Source organism: Aureobasidium namibiae (genome assembly GCF_000721765.1).
Source record: "Aureobasidium namibiae CBS 147.97 unplaced genomic scaffold scaffold_25, whole genome shotgun sequence".
In the NCBI taxonomy this organism is placed as follows: Eukaryota; Fungi; Ascomycota; class Dothideomycetes; order Dothideales; family Saccotheciaceae; genus Aureobasidium; species Aureobasidium namibiae.
Genome location: NW_013581184.1, coordinates 18,930 through 37,220, shown reverse-complemented (window position 1 = coordinate 37,220; position 18,291 = coordinate 18,930). Strand labels below are relative to the sequence as shown.

Genomic DNA, 18,291 nt, shown 5'->3' with positions numbered 1-18,291 from the left:
AGTAGTTGTTCGGATTACCTGCGGATAGCCTTCAATCACAGTGCCCGGAGTTGTGCCCTGCGGAGGAACTGTAGTGGTATAAGCCGTCTCTTCTGGAGCAAGGAATGATGTACTATAGTCATATCTCTGATCATAACCGACAATCACTGTTCCAGGGATCGTCCCAGACGCAAGAATGGTACTTTGGTATTCAGCTGCTCCAGAAGCCAGGAAGGTTGTGGTGGTCACTGTCGATTGTGAATAGCCGACGATTCGTGTCCCCGGAACGGAACCACTTGGTGGAACTGTGCTAGTATAACCATCGCCATCTGACAAAAAGACTGTGGAATCAGTGTAGCTTTGAGGAATACCAACGACGACCATCCCAGGGGTAGTACCGGAAGGAGCAACACTACTTGTATAGGCAGAAGCTTCAGGTGTAAGATAGCTGGTCGTCGTCACTGTGGACTGCGGATAGCCGATGATCCTCGTGCCAGGAACAGAACCACTCGGCGGGACTGTGCTAGTGAAGCCTCCTTCGCCAGACGACAAGAAGATTGTGGTCTCGCTATAAGTCTCGGGAGAGCCGATGAGCACTGTACCAGGGACAGTCCCAGTAGGGAATACCGTCGAAGTGTATGCTGTGTCACCAGGTGGGAGATATGTCGTCGATGTGACCGTTGATTGCGGGTAACCTACAATCACTGTCTCTGGGCCTGTACCGTCTGATGGTATGGTACTCGTGTAACCACTTTCTCCGTCAGAGAGATAGGTGGTTCTAAGACCACGAGGTTCGCCGATGATAACAGTCCAAGGACTGTCGTCGTTGGACGAAATCGTTGAAGTATAACTGGCGGCATCTGGCTCCAGCATTGAAGTGGTGGTCACAAAGCGACGAGAAGCTCCTACGATGAACGTTCCTTGTGAGTCTCCAGATGGCTCAACAATACTCGTATATTCTGGAGCGCCAGCCGAGACGAAGGATGTTATGATCGTGTAATCTGTACGCGGAGCGGAACTTACGGCCGGCGTAGTGTCCGATTCCGTGACTGGCAGCGCGGTGCTACTTGTAGGATCCGCGGCAAAAACAGTGCTTGAAGACTCCTGTTCGCTGGTCGAGCTTGGAAGCGTGGTGCTACTTGTGAGGTTCGCGGAAGAAACAGTGCTTGTGTAGTCCTGTTCACTAGTCGAGATCGACAGTACAGTAGTACTTGTGGGATCGGCGGAAAATACAGTGCTTGAAGCGTCCTGTGAACTAGTCAAGCTCGGACTGGTAGTGATTGGACTCGAGGCTAAGATCGAAGAAGAGGACGAAGAACTCGTCAGCACTGTCCTCGATGAGGAAGTAGTACTCGTGCTTGTTTCACGACTAGATGTATCTGTGCTGATAAGAAAGCTCGAGGACGAGGATGAAGAGATTGTCGCTAGCGTTGACATAGATGAGGATGCAGACCTTGAGGAACCGCTCGATGCAGAGGTCGACGTCGTCCCAGCTGCAACTGAAGAGCGAGAAGAAGAAGAGGAAACTGGCGGTAGCCCGACGACCACATATCCTGGATTTGTACCAGAGGGAGGGACAGTTGACGTGAACCCAGTGGCACCTGCTGGCATCTGCGTTGTTCTCGTCGCATATCTTTGAGCTTGGCCAACGACCACGTACCCGGGCATGGTTCCAACAGGAGGCATCGTGGAAGTGTATCCAGAAGCACCAGGCGGCAATGTCATAATAGTGGAATTGAAAGAGGTCTGTACTTGGCCAACCATAACATATCCCGGAGTAGTCCCTTCGGCAGGTATGGTGGAAGTATAGGGACTGGCTCCAGGGGGCAAGAGCTGTGTTCTAGATGCGAATCTCTGAGCAAGGCCGAACATGACATACCCTGAATTAGTTCCGCTTGGAAGGATAGTAGAAGTAAACGCAGAAGCTCCAGGAGGCAGGATGGTGGTTCTTGCAGAATACGCAGCTTGAGGAGTAGCAACAATGACATAACCGGGAGTGGTTCCAGATGCAGGAACAGTGGTCGTGAACCCACTTGCGCCGGGTGGCAGGAGTACTTTCGATGTCTTGGGATCACCAGCCTGACCTACGACAATGTACGCAGGAGTCGTACCAATCTCAGCCACGGTTGAAGTAAAGCCACTAGCCCCAGCAGGCAACCTTGATACCGATGTGGCATATGCCTGAGGCTGACCGATTACGAGATACCCTGGAACAGTACCCGAAGGTGCAACTGTGCTGGTAAAGCCTGTCGCACCAGCAGATAATACTCTTACGGATGTCGAAGAGATGGATTGCGGCTGTCCAACTATGAGAGTACCAGGCACAGTTCCACTTGGTGGTATGGTCGAGGTGAACGCACTCGCACCAGGCGGCAGAGCCTGGATTGATGTTGTCGAAAAAGGCCGGGTCACTCCGATTTGAATATAACCTGGAGTCGTTCCAACGGCGGGAATGGTGGAAGTAAAGGGACTGGCACCCGCTGGTAGCAGCGAGAAACCTGTTGCAAATCGCTGTTGAGGACGGCCAATCAGGAGATAACCAGGCGTTGTGCCTACCGGGGGGATGGTAGATGTGTAGGGATCCGCGCCAGGAGGGAGTATAATTGACGATATCGAAGTGGGACGTTGAAATTGACCGACGATAACCGTTTCGGGCTGGTTACCTGTTGCAGGAATTGTCCTGGTGTAGCCAGGTGCTCCGGGAGCCAGGAGAGACACTGACGTCCTTTGCTTGGGCTGACCTTGGCCAACAATGACAGTACCAGGGCGAGTACCCGACGCTGGGATGGTACTCGTGTAACCGGAAGCCCCAGGCGTAAGAAGAATAATCGACGTTAATGGTGCAGGCGCAGCGGGACCGACGCTGCGCGTATCAGACCGGCTTTGTGAGCTTGGGATCGCACTGGTCTGGCTAGACACCGGAGAAGAGGGAGAAACTGTGCTTGAGATCATGCTGGTCTGGATAGATACATCAGGCGAGGATGAAACAGTGCTCGATGTTGTGGCCGAAGCTGACGAAGCTGGGGCGGCGACAATCACAACATCAGGTGAGCCGTTAGACCCCGCGATCGTTATCGTGTATGGTGTTGCACCAGGAGGTAATGTCGACGACCTGGTGGCAAAGCGCTGCACTTGACCGACCACGAAATACCCGGGATTGTTACCAGATGCTGGGATCGTGCTAGTGTAAGGAGTTGCTCCAGGTGGCAAGTATGAGATGATAGTGGACATGGCATTCAAATTCGCAGAAGTCCCGGGGAATGTTGTAGTGCTGACAGCACCGTTCTCATCGGATGCCACTGGAGTTGCGATGATGACTGTGCCTGGCGATGTGCCTGTAGGTACAACAGTGCTTGTAAAACCACTTTCTCCAGATGACAAAACCAAAGTGCTCGTTGAGAAGGGCGGATACGCGACGACGACATAACCTGGAGAACTGCCAGAAGGCGCGATTGTGGTTGTATACGGCGTTGCACCAGGAGGCAAAGATGTCGTGAAGGTCCCAAAGGCAGCACGTCCAACAACGACATAACCAAAGTTCCCATCAGATATTGGGAAGATGCTAGTGTACGCAGTAGCTCCAGCAGGGAGATACGAAGTGCTCAACTGGTATCGAGACGGGATGGGTTGGTAGACCACAACCGTTCCATCTTCGTTACCAGAAGGATTGACGGTGCTAGTGTACCCATCAGCTCCGTTGGGCAAGAAAGACGTGCTTATTTGAAAACCAGTAGGGACTGCTTGGCCAACGATGACTGTTCCCAGAGAGTTTCCAGATGCTGAGATGGTACTAGTGTAGATATTCGCGCCCGGAGTAAGTAACGAAGTGATCAGCTGATAGCCGGAAGGAACATCATGCCCAACGACGATAGTTTGAGGTGCGCCTGGGTAAGCCTGGATCGTGCTCGTGTACTCGGGTGTTCCAGCGGTGAGGACAGACGTTTTAACCTGGACTCCAAAAGGGACAGCTTGGCCGACCACGATGGTCCCTGGTACACCGGCGAGAGGCGAGATCGTGCTCGTGTAGCCTGGCTCGCCTCCCTGCAACAGAGCAATGCTGAACACGTATCCAGTAGGGACTGGCTGAGCAATGACGACAGTGCCTGGGAAACTACCAGAGGGTGCAATTGTGCTCGTGTATCCACTCTCGCTTGCTGGCAGTAGAGTAGTTGTCGTCATGAGAGTCGTAGGAGCAGCAGGAGCTCCGACGACGATTGTGCCGGGTATGTTGCCAGATGGCGAAATAGTGCTCGTGTGTGGAGTAGCGCCTATCGACAGCGACGTGGTCGTCACCACAAAGCCTGAGGGCACAGGAGTACCGAAGAAAATGGTACCACTTCTATCTTTCGAGGGTTGTAATGTGCGTGTGTATGCATTCGCACCAGCTGACAGCAAAGAAGTGGTCAGGACGAACCCAGAAGGAGACAGATCGCTGGAAACACCAGGATCTGAACCGACTTCTGATGACCCAGCAGCTGCAGGTGTGTGAGGGGTGGCTACAGAGTCACCATTGTCATTTCCAATCGGCCTTGTAGTTGGAGTCTGCGAATCTCTACTCGAAATCAGCAAGGTTCCAACAGACAAGAGATTTCAGCAACCTACAGAGTTCGAGTTTCGATAAGAGTCTCAGTTGTAGCAGTAGTTATGTCAAGTTGCGTAGGCGCAGTAACAGTCACGGTGATTTGATCATCGAAAGTTAGGACTGTAGGTGAGGCAACATATGTTGAAATCAACACCGGACCAACGACCAGCACTGTCCGAACCTCCAGGGCTGGCCCAGGCGTGCACACATCGTCCGCTGGTAATGCCAAGGCCTTACACACCGCGAGACCTAGAAGAAGCAACCTCGACATCTTTGTTCGAGGCGGAACAACCTTGCCTCGCCCCTGCACCGAGGCAGCGCATCTTACTTATAAACAACATATTAGCGTATTCGCAGTCCCTCTCTGCACCTACGATGATCCGAGTCTGTGAGATGACCAAGGCAACGGCATGCATCAGAACGTTATGTAGTCTTGTAGATATGACATGACCGCTTCGTTGGACATGGCCGACATCTGGTGAAGTCGTTGGCCAAGAAGCCAAATGTGGAAGTCGACGTGACTCGTTGTTCGGACCTTCGGCTGCATGTCTTAGGGCGGAAGACGGCTTGGCATCTTCACAGACCTATTTTGACTGGGCTTGGCGCGCCCTCGTTCTAAGGATCCAATAGCACCCGTTACGACCGTCGACGACGTTACCACTAACACAGATAGAAATTGCCTTGAGAAAGACCTTATCACGCCCATCTTGGTGAGAGCTAAGTCCAGGTAGGGTTCACGACTAGTTTCAGATCGATAGTCCTCGGACAGGCACAATGCACAATTGACAGTAAGTGCAACCGTGACTTGAATCAATATGCTTCTGGAATATGTCTCGGACGGATCGTCTCCTGTAGGAAAATCTAGAAGGATGTTCTCGTACTCTAGGTATATATCTGTGATTCCACGCCGTGAGTGCGACAGCCCGTCATTTACGGCTGTTCCTTGCATTCGGTTTGGATTTCAAACTTCTATCCAGGCTCGCTCCATCGGCTACATTCTTTGAGGTAGTGCTTGAGTCTCGAGCAGCTACATCGCGCATTCTTCAGAATATCAATCGCGCATCATCACAGTTATGAAAGGCTACATCGCTCTGTTTGGTCTTGCCACAAGCGCGCATGCCCTGGAATTTTCGCACTCGCAATGCACAAACTCATCAGTCTATCATGCAACGATACTATCAACAAAAGCCTCCACCGCGACTTTCACGAGCATTCCGACCAACGCGAATAACGTATCAGTACAACATACTGGGAACTCGCCCTCGACCTCCGCTACTATTACTCAGCCACACATTGTTACAGGCTCTACGACATCAGAGCAGTATGGATCTGCAACCACATACCCTTCCATCCACGCACCATTCTCGTTCGCCACATCAGATACAAGCCTCAATGCTGCTTCAAGTTCGCAAGAGCAGCCACATACCGATGCTACTTCGGGCGCGAACGATGGTTCAAGTAACAAGGGTTCAATCTCCTTGTCTCACTCCGTTGGCGCTCTTCCAACGTCACAATCGAGCTTGCAATCGCCGCACATTCCTACGACGACACTGGTGGTCTCGACTATCACACCTTCTGGCAACTCATCATCGCCCAAATCCTCCTTAGTTCCATTCACGGGTTCATCATCGACGAACTCCGTAAGCGGTGGCGCAATTGTTGTTGGCTTGTTTTTCACAGCGCTTTTCCTGTAAAGTCTTAGCGACATCGTCAGAGACTATGGTGCGCACCATTTGGTCATATATCTGAACTCTAGCGGATCCTGTTTGTATGATGATCTGGTCTGGTGTATCAGTCTATCGTGGCGGAGTGTCGGAAAACAAGATCTACATAGCGCTATTGGTGTTGGGAGGTGGATTTAGTATGGACCGAATATACCCGATGTTTGAGCTAGCCCCCCTAATCATAGATTGGCGTGCGAAGATTTGCCGAGAACGAAACAACGCCTCGATCACACTGTTTCGGTGACACACGAACTCACCTTCCGTTCTTGTCAAATATCATGGATTGAACGAAGAAGTCCGACACATAGTCGATCAACCCGTCATTCCGCATGACCACCATGACATACACCATCCCGAGGACGTCTGTCATATTTATCTTATTGTCACGCAGACCGACTTGGCAACGCCAAGCCGTTAGCGACACTGTAGCTTATGCCATCTGGCTGGTTTTTCAACGTCACCTACCTGAAGCTCGTAAGATTTGGACATTGTGCTTTGCCGCGGGCTATACCAGCTCGAAATTCCTGCCAAACTCGTTCACCCTGTGACTTGCCAAGTCGCTGAACTCTCATAGAAGAATCGCAAAAGCAAGATAAGCAAAATCATCGAGCGGAATGCATGTATGCTGGAATGAGCACCCTCTTGCACAGCTACAAGGTAAGCCATGGGATATGCGGAAATTGTTTGCAGCTTATGTGATAGCTCTGTCAAACGGCCTGCGCGATGTGTCGAGGACCTTTTCTCTGGAGCTTGGGCGCCCTGTACTGGCTGCTGTGGAGAGCGCAATAAAACCCTTGACTAATACCAGCATTTCTTGTCTGTTGAACGCTCTCCGTGAGGGCTTCAGGGAACAGCATTGCAACACTGCAATGTGGATGGGTTGTTTTTTACATCGATGGCTTGTTTCTCTGGTTGATGGTCATCTGAACGATCATCTCAGGGTGAACGATCAACAAACGGAACCGCCCGACTGCTGTTCAATGGCGAGTGGGACACGTGTGTGATCTGTCTGGTGCCAGCTTCTGATCAGTCGGCCTAGTGCTGTGATTGGTGAAGTATAGCTGACGGAACTTCGCTTTGCTAAGGAGCAGCATTAAAGTCCGAGGATTTGCCAGCTCAGTATCCGTCGCAATTTCCGATTCCTCGAGTTTGCTCAAAAGAACAGGGGAAACCTCCGTGTGTCAACACATGCTTTGTTCGACGTGGGCAATCGCATAGTATACCATCCAATCCAAGCCGACTATGATCAATAGGCGCCGGCGATAGACAGCGTGTCGCACGCGAGGCATCAAGACGCGTGCCCGGAGGAACTATGGATCCGCCAGGATTCTTATCTCGTATTGATTGGCTGATCGTGCTATTGAATCCTTCGGTGCCTTCTTCTCGGCAATCATGCTCGTAACAGCTTAGCAGATTGCGAGCTAGCATGCGCTCGAATTCGATATTCCCGCGATCTGCCACCACCACCACGATACACAAAGATCCTAGCGATGCCGACAACAGATGTGTGGACCTCTACGATGCTTTTCATCACTTGACGTGCCACTCGTTCGGTCGCTGAGATTGTCCGCTCTCCCTACCTGATCCATCGACCAGCCAGCACGAAATATATAGCAGTCGTGATGATCCGTCTTCATCCAAGAAATCCCGATAAATTCACCAGCCATGGTAGCCCTCGAAACGATTCAAGCCTCGAACGAGAGGATTGCATCCACTCTCCCTTCCGGACTCGTCGCTGTGTTCGTTGGTGCGACAAACGGGGTTGGCGAGGTTACAGTGCGACGATTTGCGAAATATGCGTCAGCGCCTCGAGTTTACCTGATCGGTCGCTCTCAAGAAGCTGGCACTCGCATTGTCAACGAGTGCACAGCTCTGAACCCAGATGGCAAATTCACCTTCATCGCCAAAGATACGAGTCTGATCCGCAATGTCGATGAGATTTGCATGACGATTCAGCGGAACGAAAAGTCGGTAAATATGTTGTTCCTGACCATCGGGACTCTTCAGACTGGTCAAAGTGAGCTTCTGGAGAACATGAATCGATTGCGACGATTTCTGATCTGACCACAGCAACTGATGAAGGTCTCCATTACCCTGCGGCACTAGCTGTTCATGCACGCAACAGATTCATCTCCAATCTGATGCCACTGGTCAACAACGCAACTACCTTGCGCCGAGTCATCTCTGTGTTCATCGCCACTCTTGAAGGAGAGATTCAGATGGACGACTTCCAAGGTTGGCATATGAAACTCATGGCCAATAGAGATCATGCCGCTTCCATCACCACGTTATCTCTCGAGAGTCATCACAAAGAGAACCCGAACGTGTCATTTGTTCACAATTTTCCTGGCGTCGTCAAGTCAGGTATAACACGTGGTACATCGGGGCCAATCTTGACTGCTCTCAAAGCATTGGCTCGTGTTTTTGGGTCGCTGTTCTACATGCCTGCGGATGAAGCTGGAGATCGACATGTTTTCCTTGCGACGAGTGCACGATACTCAGCTGGCTCTTCAGATCCAGCAGCTGGTGTGCCTCTCTCGGTTGTTGATGATCTATCCCTCGCGCGTGGGACTGACGGTGAACTGGGCAGTGGTGTCTACTCCATCAACGCCAGCGGGGAGAGTGCCGGCCCAAAAGTGGAAGAAGCTCTTGCATCTCTAAGAAGCAGAGGCATGGTAAAGAAAGTCATGGACACTATCAACGCAGATATCGAGAAGGCACTCGCGACAAGCCTAAAGCCTTGAGATCTCGGTTCTGCCGTCCTAGACACACTGCACAGGCGTCAATATCAAACACGCAATTCAACTTGCAATTTCGTTTTCTCTTTCATCGACTAGTTGGTCAACCGAGTTCATGCTTCGCTCAGCTTCTTGGAATGCACATAACAATATTGTCTTTATTTCATCGACCTGATACTCTGACTCCCGATCTATTCAAGACATAGCTTGAGCATTACGAGTCACCTCGAAACTAGATCAGCTGTATATCTGTTCATTGCACATCTTTTCGTACGTACCGAGGCCTGCCAAGATTGAGTTGTCCCTGAATCAATCGCACTCTAGCATCAGGAGCGTTTCGAGTGTTGGTATGTTCTCATGCTCTCGCGAAGCATCATTTGGTACATCACCAAGATTGATGTTTTAGATCTTGACCGAGTCATCTAATACGACACCTACAGATTTGCCTTAGCCATTTGACCCATAACATACCAGATTCAGACTGGCGAGGGCACTGGGTGCAGCTTCTGGAGATTGCCAAAATGAGGTAGACAGGGCGAGGTCGGAGGTGCACGCAAGTGGGATGGAAACGGACTCGAGTATGCCAGATGAGGGCTCGCAAGGGCTTGATTGAGAAGACAATCTGGAATCGTGCACGCAGACCCTATGCGCCAGGTCTGGAGTGCCAAGTTCAGGATTCGAGCTCGACCATTGGTCTGCACCGAGTCACGTTGGAAAGAGATGATGGCGACGTCAGGCTCTGTTGTTGTAAAGACTGTAGGCGATCAAGTCATCGTATCGTTTGAAAGGTGTATATAGATGTGCGACCAGGAGACGAAAAGAAAAATGCAGGAGAGAGAGGCATAGTAGAGACGATGGCAACACGATGGTGCGCGTGTGCATGAACGATATGTTCCTTTCCAATTGAGCGGAAGGAGCCGCCCTCCACGATTGCGCATCCGAGCGGGGAAGAACAAAGCTACTCCGCATTCGGGGGTCGTAGCCTACGACCAGCCACAAAGACTCCGCAATCCGCAAAATCCTCCTCCGGGGATCTCCATTGCGGGTCTGGGGTGTCACGGCAATGTCTGTCGCGAGATGTCCTTCGGGGAAGGGATATATAAGGATCGGCCGGTGTCCGCGAAGTGCTCTTGGATCGCACAACGCTGCAAGTCCTCTCACTCGCCGACAACATGGGTGCACACTCGAACGCGACAATCTGGCAGTCCATTAGGGGCAACCCCAAGGTCTTGTTCATCGCCTTGTTTGCCTCGTAAGGTCGCCGCATCAATCTCGAAGATCATTCACTCATACTTGGGCAGACTCGGTGGTTTTGAATATGGTTACCAGCAAGGTGTCTTGGGTAAATTCAGCTCCTTGCACAACCCTGAAGTCGCTCAGAGCTGACTTTTGTATCTAGGCCAGTCCCTGGTCATGACGAGGTTCACCGAGAACTTCCCAAATGTTGTCAAATCTGCTGGAGCAACTGGCTGGCTTACTTCAATCCTTCAACTTGGTGGTCTACTCGGATCTCTTACGGCTGGCGTTCTCAGCGAGCTCATCTCGAGAAAGTACACGATGTTCGTCGCATGCTGCTGGGTAGTGCTCGGATCCTTCCTTTACGTCGGTGCTCAACCAGGCGCTTCATCTCTGTTATATGCTGGCAGGTTCTTCACTGGAGTCGGCGTCGGATTGTTCAGTGGCGTCGGTCCTCTGTATAATGCTGAACTCTCAGCTCCCCACATGAGAGGACTGCTCGTCTCCTTTTATCAATTGGCAACCATTCTCGGCATCATGCTTTCTTTCTGGGTCGGCTACGGCAGCAATTACATTGGCGGTACCGGCAGTGGCCAGTCGAATCTCGCCTGGCGCCTTCCCTCGATCATCCAGGGTATTCCTGCTGTCGCTCTTGCTTTTGGCATCTGCTTCATGCCATTCTCACCTAGGTGGCTGGTCAAGATGGGTCGCGACGATGAAGCCAGAAGCACACTCGCATGGCTGCGTAAACTCCCGACCGATCACGATGAACTCGAGGCCGAGTACCTCGAGATCAAGGCAGAAGCACTGTTCGAGCGCAAGGCTTTTGCCCGCGACTTCCCCGAGCTTGCTGAGCAAGGTCAGAGCCGTCTCAAGCAGCAGTTTGCGCAGTATCGCATGTGCTTCCGATCCAAGGATAACTTCAAGCGCATCTGTACCGCCTGGCTTGTTATGTTCTTCCAACAGTGGTCGGGCATCGATGCAATTATTTACTACGCGAGTAACGTGTTTATATCCCTCGGTTTGACTGGAGGAACAAATGCATTGTTGGCCACCGGTGTCACTGGCGTTGTTTTCCTCATCAGCACCATCCCCGCCATGGTATGTGCATTTTGAAGCCTCTTGAGGCCTCTTGAAGCCTCTAAGACTCTACGCTAACCTGACGCACAGTTGATCATCGATCGAGTCGGTCGTAAACCAATGCTGCTTGTGGGCTCTGCCGTCATGGGTGTCTGCATGATAATCGTCGGAATAATCGTCGCCAAGTTCAGTCATGATTGGCCCGGTCATGTCGCCGCTGGCTGGACCGCTGTAGCACTTATCTGGGTCTACATAGCATCATTCGGAGCGACGTGGGGGCCTGTGAGTGAGTGCATTTGAGGGTACAAATGTCCCAGGTGAAAAGTCAGGAGTTGACTTTTCGGCTGGGGGTTGTACCCATTCCCTCTTTTGAAACCAGCAACGCGCTAACTGTGCTCTTCCTCCTAGGTTGGACCCTTGTTTCCGAGATCTTCCCGCTGTCCATCAGAGCGAAGGGTGCTTCGATCGGTGCTTCATCGAATTGGCTCAACAACTTTGCTATTGCTTTCTTCGTTCCTCCAATGCTCAAGTCCTGGAAATGGGGTACATACATCTTCTTTAGCGTCTTCCTTGCTGGTGCCATTGTGTGGGTATGGTTCTGCCTTCCGGAAACAAAAAATGCCACTCTGGAAGAGATGGATCGTGTCTTCAACAGCCAGGCTGGCGAGAGAGATGCTGTGCTACTTAGAGAAGCTCAGCAGGAGGTCAACATGCTTGCAATCAAGGTGGAGAAGGGCGAGAAGGGTCATATGGAGGAAGTCCAAATGGTCTAAGGAGGGTGTATCAGGTGGTAATGGCAATAGCAGCACACAATGGAATGTGACATTCAATCAGACTTTGGCACATCTCGAAACATGGTTCCAGGCCGACTACATTCGTTTGCGACACACTGCTTCGCCTCCAAAAACGTAGAATAGCAAGTTGTGACGACGACGACTTTGAAAATGGCGACGAAGGCCAGACTTTGCGCCAAGCGTCGCACGCCGGCGATGTTCGAAAATGCATCCAAAAAATTACTTTGCAGATACTCACGAGTCGTACATGTTGTTACTTTGAGGTATCAATGTAGTATCACGCGACAAAGCTTGTAGGACTCTTGGGGCGGCTATACACTAGTTTCAAGGAAGAGCGCCAAAATTTGTGCCGCACACAAGACTTCGCTTGCCGGCTCTCGGCGAGCCCGCGGCACACGGGGCACCGACGCCCCTTGGGGTGGCTACGACCCCTGTTTTGGGTATAGCCTCGACGCCTGCACTGTAGAACATGGACATCTTTTTTCGCGCCCTTCACGCCCTGATTGGCATCCTGTGCCTACAGGCATGACACCTGATCAAAGCCATCCCAATAAGCGTTATGGCGACACGTGCGTCTGAAGATCCGTCGATGGATCCGCGATTTCACAATCTCCACGAGGAACTCAGATCTGTGCTCTTCAATGGCTTGTCCGGCCTCTCTCCTACGCAACCGCGTATCGTCCAGGTCGGCGCGTCGGATGTGTCACCGAGTTTGGACTTTTCGACTGCGACAGTCAAGATACCGCAAGCGCGCCTCATACGGTACCTTCAAAATTGGATTACCGAATGCGCGCCGCAGCTGGACAAATTTGACGAAGAGCAACACTTCCAGACCGAGGTTCCTCTTGTCGCTCTGAGGTCTCCTGCTCTGCTGTATGCCATGCTTGCGTTTTCGTCGCGACAGATGGAAAGGCGAGGTATGGTACAAGGATGCTACGACAGCCTCGAACTGTACCAAGAGAGTATTAGGTTGTTGGCACCTGCACTCCAGGCAAAAGACTCGGTCACGTTGGTCACGGCTTGTGTTCTTGCTGTATTCGAATTGATGTCCAGCGAAACAGGAAACTGGAGACGCCATGTCGAAGGTTGTGCTTCACTTTTCGAAGTCTTCGGTGTCAACGGCTTCTCGGGCGGTTTGCTGCAAGCTGTCTTCTGGTGTTATGCTAGGATGGAGCTTTGTGGCAGCTTCACCTCCGATGGCGCCGAGACTATGGTTTTGGCAGTCGAGAAGTGGGTGCCAAACTTGGACCGGTCTCTAGTGTCATCAGAAGATGGCGAGAAAATCGTAAGGTCATTCTTTCACGAAAAGAGCCGAGAGTCTCATGATGCGCATGCCAATTGGGCGATCTATCTGTGTGCGAAAGTATGCGATCTGAAATTTCGAAAAACAAGTTATCTCGAGCTTGGTCGCGCTGACTTCAGCGACAAGAGGCCATTCTCACAACAGTGGCAACAACTTTGGCTAGATCTACAATTCTGGCTCGATGAACGTCCTGCGACCATGAGACCTCTCACTCTCGTCGGTGAAGGCGCCGAGCCTAACTTCCCATCCATCATCTTTCCACACTGGGCCGCAATATCGAGCAACCAGGTATACCATGCTGCTTGCATCTCGATGCTGGAGATGCAGCCACCTGGGAGCGGCCTTGACTCTCAGACATTGTCGCTGTGGCATGCCAGGCAGGTTTGCGGCATCTCGTCTGCAAATCCGCATCCAGGAAGCATGGTGAACTCGATTCAACCACTCTATACTGCAGGTAAACTGCTCACGCACAATAGTGAACGACGAAAGGTAGCTCAATTGCTAGAGTCTATCGAACGTGAGACTGGATGGGCTGCTTTGTGGCGCTTGAGAGATCTCGAAAACGAGTGGGGATATGAGGGTATCGTTGACTGGAGGCACGATTCTGCGACAGCCTTTGCGAAGTCGTAGTTGGAAACACATTTGGCAGTCAAAGTACTGCTTAAAGCGGGGCCAGCCTCACACTAACCCGGCTTGGACTGTTATCCGTACCTGTGGGGCGTGCTCCTGACCCACAGTACTGGGCACCTCGAACAGACTCTGTTCGGGTTTTATAAAGCTACGAAAGCCGCCACCCAAGGCTGGACTATTTGCACATGGACTGCAAAGAATACCTTCCAACTGTACCCTTGGAGTGGCTTCAATCATGGTCTTGCCACTGCCGACTATCTGTGTCCTCGGATCACTCAACATCGACCTTGTTTACTACCTCCCTCACCATCCATTACCTGGCGAGACACTCACATCATCACACTCTGATGTCTCTCCTGGAGGCAAAGGTGCCAATCAAGCAGTGGCTTGCGCGAAACTCTCAAGATCGCGCACGCTAGATAACGCCAGCACGAAGGTTGTCATGGTTGGCGCCGTCGGTGCAGATACTCATGGCGCAACGTTACTGGACAGCCTCCAGTCTTATGGTGTCGATATCTCAGAAGTCGTGCAGAGACAAGGCCACGATGAACACTCGACCACCGGCACCGCCGTTGTAATGGTAGATAATTGCACTGGACAGAATCGCATCATTTTGGCACCCGGTGCCAACGCCACTCTGCGACCCGAGCGTGTCGCCAGGCTTGGCGACTTGAGACCGTCCTTATTGGTGTTGCAACTGGAAGTGCCTCTCGATACTGTCTTGCAAGCGCTGGCAGCAGCCAAATCGGCAGATGTACCAATTCTTTTGAACCCAGCTCCAGCACTCAAACTCCCCGATGCCGCTTACGACGGGTTGTCACACCTCATTCTGAACGAGACTGAAGTGGCTCTGCTTGCGCAAGTCGATGAGAATGAGCTTGAAAATCTGGTCGTTGTGGAGAAGACTGCCACAAGGATGTTGGCCAAGGGCGTCCAGAATCTCGTCATAACGCTTGGTGCAAAAGGCGCTTACTACATGAGCAAGGACGGACAGAAGGGCTTCGTACCAGCGCTGAGAGTCGATGTGGTGGACACGACGGCTGCTGGGGATACTTTCATCGGCATGTATTCGGTCCTTGTTGTTGAAGCGTCTTCGAGAAACATGGAGTTCGACATTCGTGCCGCTGTCACCGCGAGCACGTTTGCGTCTGCCAAAACAGTCTCCAGGAAGGGAGCGCAGATTTCAATACCTTGGAAGGACGAGCTGGAGACAGAGTAGACGCGAGGGATAGAAAGCCAAACGGCTTCATTTTGGATTTGTGTAGTACTGGTGGAAGAAGTAACGACTGATGAAACGTAGGCCGTTGCTCCAAAATGCTGAGGCTGTCATGTTCAGTGGTATCCATGCGACAGACTCGGTGGATCATCTTGTTGGATTGACTGCCAGCGTGCGCGAAGATTGGCGATCTCCTCTGCCATTGGAATCTTGGTTGCGTTCAAGATCTCATCGAAGCATGGCAACAGTGCTTCCTGCTGGGAGGAGTGCGACATTTCTTTGGCACTGAACAGTAGGGCAGCGATGACAATTGGATCCCACTGCTCCTTGAAATGGTTTCCAACCAACATCCTTGCCATTTTCTGAATGTGCCAGCTTCGTGATCCTAGTCGCTGGAACGTCGACGTTGCATTTGTGAGACGAGGTTTCTGTGATAGAAGAACAACTGCTGAGATGTGCATGGTAAGGTTTGCTTGCAGAGAGGTGGCGCTCGTATACACATCGACGGGGAAGGGTTGCTCAGGGTGAGATATCTCGTCGGAACTTTCGAGTACAGGCTTCATCTTGCGAGGTCGATCCTGGAACCATGACATACATCTATGCCAGAGCTCGAACCACCGGTCCCATTGAGAGACATGAGAACCGACCGGCTGCAGGGACGATTCGTGAAAACCAGATAACATGGGTATGATTTCGAAATGAATTAGTCGCAAAGAGAGCGCAAGGCAGCAGAGACAGCGATCGTAAGAAGCAAGGGAATCATCAATGTCATTTAGCACCATATCGACCGAGGGAATGATGAGGCTGGCCGAAGGAGGCTCGTCGATTACGATGCACACTGCAAGATCTGGACAACAGACGCTTTAGTACAATTCTGATGGATCCCGAACTTCGAACCCGCTTACCGACTTTGAGCTGCAGCCGCAAGAGTGACTTCAAAGGCTCGGGTGTGAGCTCGAATCCCGCGCTGGAGATGACTGACTCGGGAAGATGCGCTTCACAAACAGAGACAATGTTGGCCCATTCCGAGGGTGGTGTGTAAAACACACTACCAATACTGAGCAGCGCAGATCCGACGTCTGAGGTGAAAGCATCCTCGCGGACCAGTCGTTCTAAGAGTCTTGGAGGCATAGATAGGCCGGCGGTCGTGGCCGTTGGCAAATCGAGACTCTTGTCTTTCATCGAAACGCAGACGGAAATGCATTCCGAAACGATCTTGCTATCGCGCGCCAAAGTCATGATTGCTGGCCCGAATATCGACTTGCAGTCATTAGATTCGATCCAGGGTACCATCTGGTACCTGAAATGTAGCAGAGCAGGTTGATTGTTCAGTAGGTGTCGCTGGCACGTGCGCTCGTCGACCAAATGCCGCGGTGTGACCTCTGTATAAGTCATGTCAGCCCTGAGGTCAATCGCTGTCCAGGCCGTGCTCAGGTCGCTGTCAAAGACGCCTTGTTCCGGCGCAACCACGGTCGTGGCAGTGGAAGCGATAGATTCGGGGGTTGAAGGCTCCTGGGCATGATTGAGAGACGCATCAATACCGTTAGTCTGATGATAGTTGCCGACGTCGACTGTCGTCGTAGATGGTGATGCTGCTATCGTAGGGTGGGAGTCACCGTCGACGTCCACTTGCGTCGCGTCACCGTTCGCGATTGGTCTTTGCGGTCCGTCAAACACAAAAGTCCAGTCGCCATATCTGCATGTCACACTCCTCACAGAACAGCTCTGACAATTCGGCTTTCCCTCGTCGCCTGCTCCCAAGCTCAGTGACTGCTGTGACGGAAAGGGCAACAAGCATGACGCGATCTAGAGTAGAAATGTTGCGGGCGTTGTGCGTGGATCGAGAACGGTCTTACATTTTCTTCGTCGCTTACGACAAGTCAAGCATCCCGTGCGAGACCGTCGTTTATTATCTGGTATATGTCGCAGTGAGGGCATGTCCTTCAAATAGTAGAAAACAGCACTCTGGATGTGGAGATGGAGCAGGTGCAGCGGAAGACATAATTATGGTGCGGATGACCCACAGACAAAGCGAGGGAGGCCAATCAGATGACTTTGGGCGCGAGCTAAGCAGGGTGGCTCTCTCAGCAACGATTTCTGCCGCCTTTCGCATGCGCTCGCCTCGTTCATGGGAGCATGTCGAGGCTTGAGCTTCTAGAGGTGAGCGCAGAGGCAGCTGTCTAAGACCCACGTATTCCTGAGTTCTTGGTATCATCGAAGAGGTGAGATTTCGTGGGAAAATGTTCGTAGGCAATCTTCTGAAGCGAGCGCTGGCACTCTCACACCAATACTGTCGCCAACATCGACGACCTTGTTTTTATCCATATTGAATGAGCACAGGGCCATCGGCCCGGGCATGAGCATTGTAGTAACTGGAAAATGAGAATTGAGAGCATATTGCATGTGTAGCAAAAGCCGTTCATCTGAGTGGAACAATGAAGTGTTTGTTGACGAAGAACAATGACCGTCCGAGCGCCGCTTCGGCAAAGTGGCATCTGCATAATTCGTATGCAACAAGGGACGACTTGATCTTGGCACAGTTCCACGACTTTTGGATCGTCCGACAGCTCCACCATGCTCAATTATCCAGCTGACTTGGTAGTGTTTTTGCTTCTGTTGCCTCCAACGAATAGCGCAATGACTGTGATGGATTGGAGCTGGTATAGAGTTCGCAGGTACATCGAGTGCAACTCTCGGTCACTGCTGTGTTCGGCTTCCAATATGAGCGCAGAGCGCGTCGTGACCGACAGAGCCTGCGCGCTGTATGCGTGATGCGCAGACGGCCAACCGCAGGCTTTTTCAGCCCATAAGCGTATGAACGACAATCAGCGCTTGATTGACGTACGCCCAACAGAAATGAATGCGCCCGTCCAAGACTAGCCCAACTCGAGCTATTGCGGTCGACCCGAAAGGTGGATGTCAGCCTTTGGACAACGAGCTTTACGAATTTCTCAAGATCTTGGCCAACCAGAATTGCTTTCGACAAGAAGCTGTAGGAGTGGTACTTTG

General features: G+C 51.7%; 6 protein-coding genes across 6 annotated transcripts; 5 read left to right on the top strand and 1 right to left on the bottom strand.

Annotated features, from left to right (window-relative positions):
• Positions 1-5,634: 5,634 nt before the first annotated feature.
• M436DRAFT_57709 (uncharacterized protein) lies at positions 5,635-6,255 on the top strand (the record flags this gene model as incomplete). Its single annotated transcript, XM_013567448.1, has 1 exon — positions 5,635-6,255. The coding sequence occupies one exon, from the start codon at positions 5,635-5,637 to the stop codon at positions 6,253-6,255; it is 621 nt and encodes a 206-aa protein (XP_013422902.1).
• A 1,695-nt stretch (positions 6,256-7,950) lies between these two features.
• Positions 7,951-9,029, top strand: M436DRAFT_76636 (uncharacterized protein; the record flags this gene model as incomplete). The annotated part of the gene is made up of 2 exons (XM_013567492.1): positions 7,951-8,302; positions 8,356-9,029. The coding sequence occupies 2 exons, from the start codon at positions 7,951-7,953 to the stop codon at positions 9,027-9,029; spliced, it is 1,026 nt and encodes a 341-aa protein (XP_013422946.1).
• A 1,166-nt stretch (positions 9,030-10,195) lies between these two features.
• M436DRAFT_76635 (general substrate transporter) lies at positions 10,196-12,112 on the top strand (the record flags this gene model as incomplete). Its single annotated transcript, XM_013567491.1, has 5 exons — positions 10,196-10,275; positions 10,325-10,365; positions 10,423-11,360; positions 11,430-11,625; positions 11,748-12,112. The coding sequence occupies 5 exons, from the start codon at positions 10,196-10,198 to the stop codon at positions 12,110-12,112; spliced, it is 1,620 nt and encodes a 539-aa protein (XP_013422945.1).
• Positions 12,113-12,692: 580 nt separating this feature from the next.
• M436DRAFT_57608 (uncharacterized protein) lies at positions 12,693-14,066 on the top strand (the record flags this gene model as incomplete). Its single annotated transcript, XM_013567435.1, has 1 exon — positions 12,693-14,066. One exon carries the CDS (start codon positions 12,693-12,695, stop codon positions 14,064-14,066), a length of 1,374 nt encoding a protein of 457 aa, XP_013422889.1.
• A 235-nt stretch (positions 14,067-14,301) lies between these two features.
• On the top strand, positions 14,302-15,285 carry M436DRAFT_57747 (Ribokinase-like protein; the record flags this gene model as incomplete). Its single annotated transcript, XM_013567452.1, has 1 exon — positions 14,302-15,285. One exon carries the CDS (start codon positions 14,302-14,304, stop codon positions 15,283-15,285), a length of 984 nt encoding a protein of 327 aa, XP_013422906.1.
• A 113-nt stretch (positions 15,286-15,398) lies between these two features.
• M436DRAFT_57793 (uncharacterized protein) lies at positions 15,399-16,677 on the bottom strand (the record flags this gene model as incomplete). The annotated part of the gene is made up of 2 exons (XM_013567463.1): positions 15,399-16,129; positions 16,188-16,677. 2 exons carry the CDS (start codon positions 16,675-16,677, stop codon positions 15,399-15,401), a joined length of 1,221 nt encoding a protein of 406 aa, XP_013422917.1.
• Between the last annotated feature and the right edge of the window lie 1,614 nt (positions 16,678-18,291).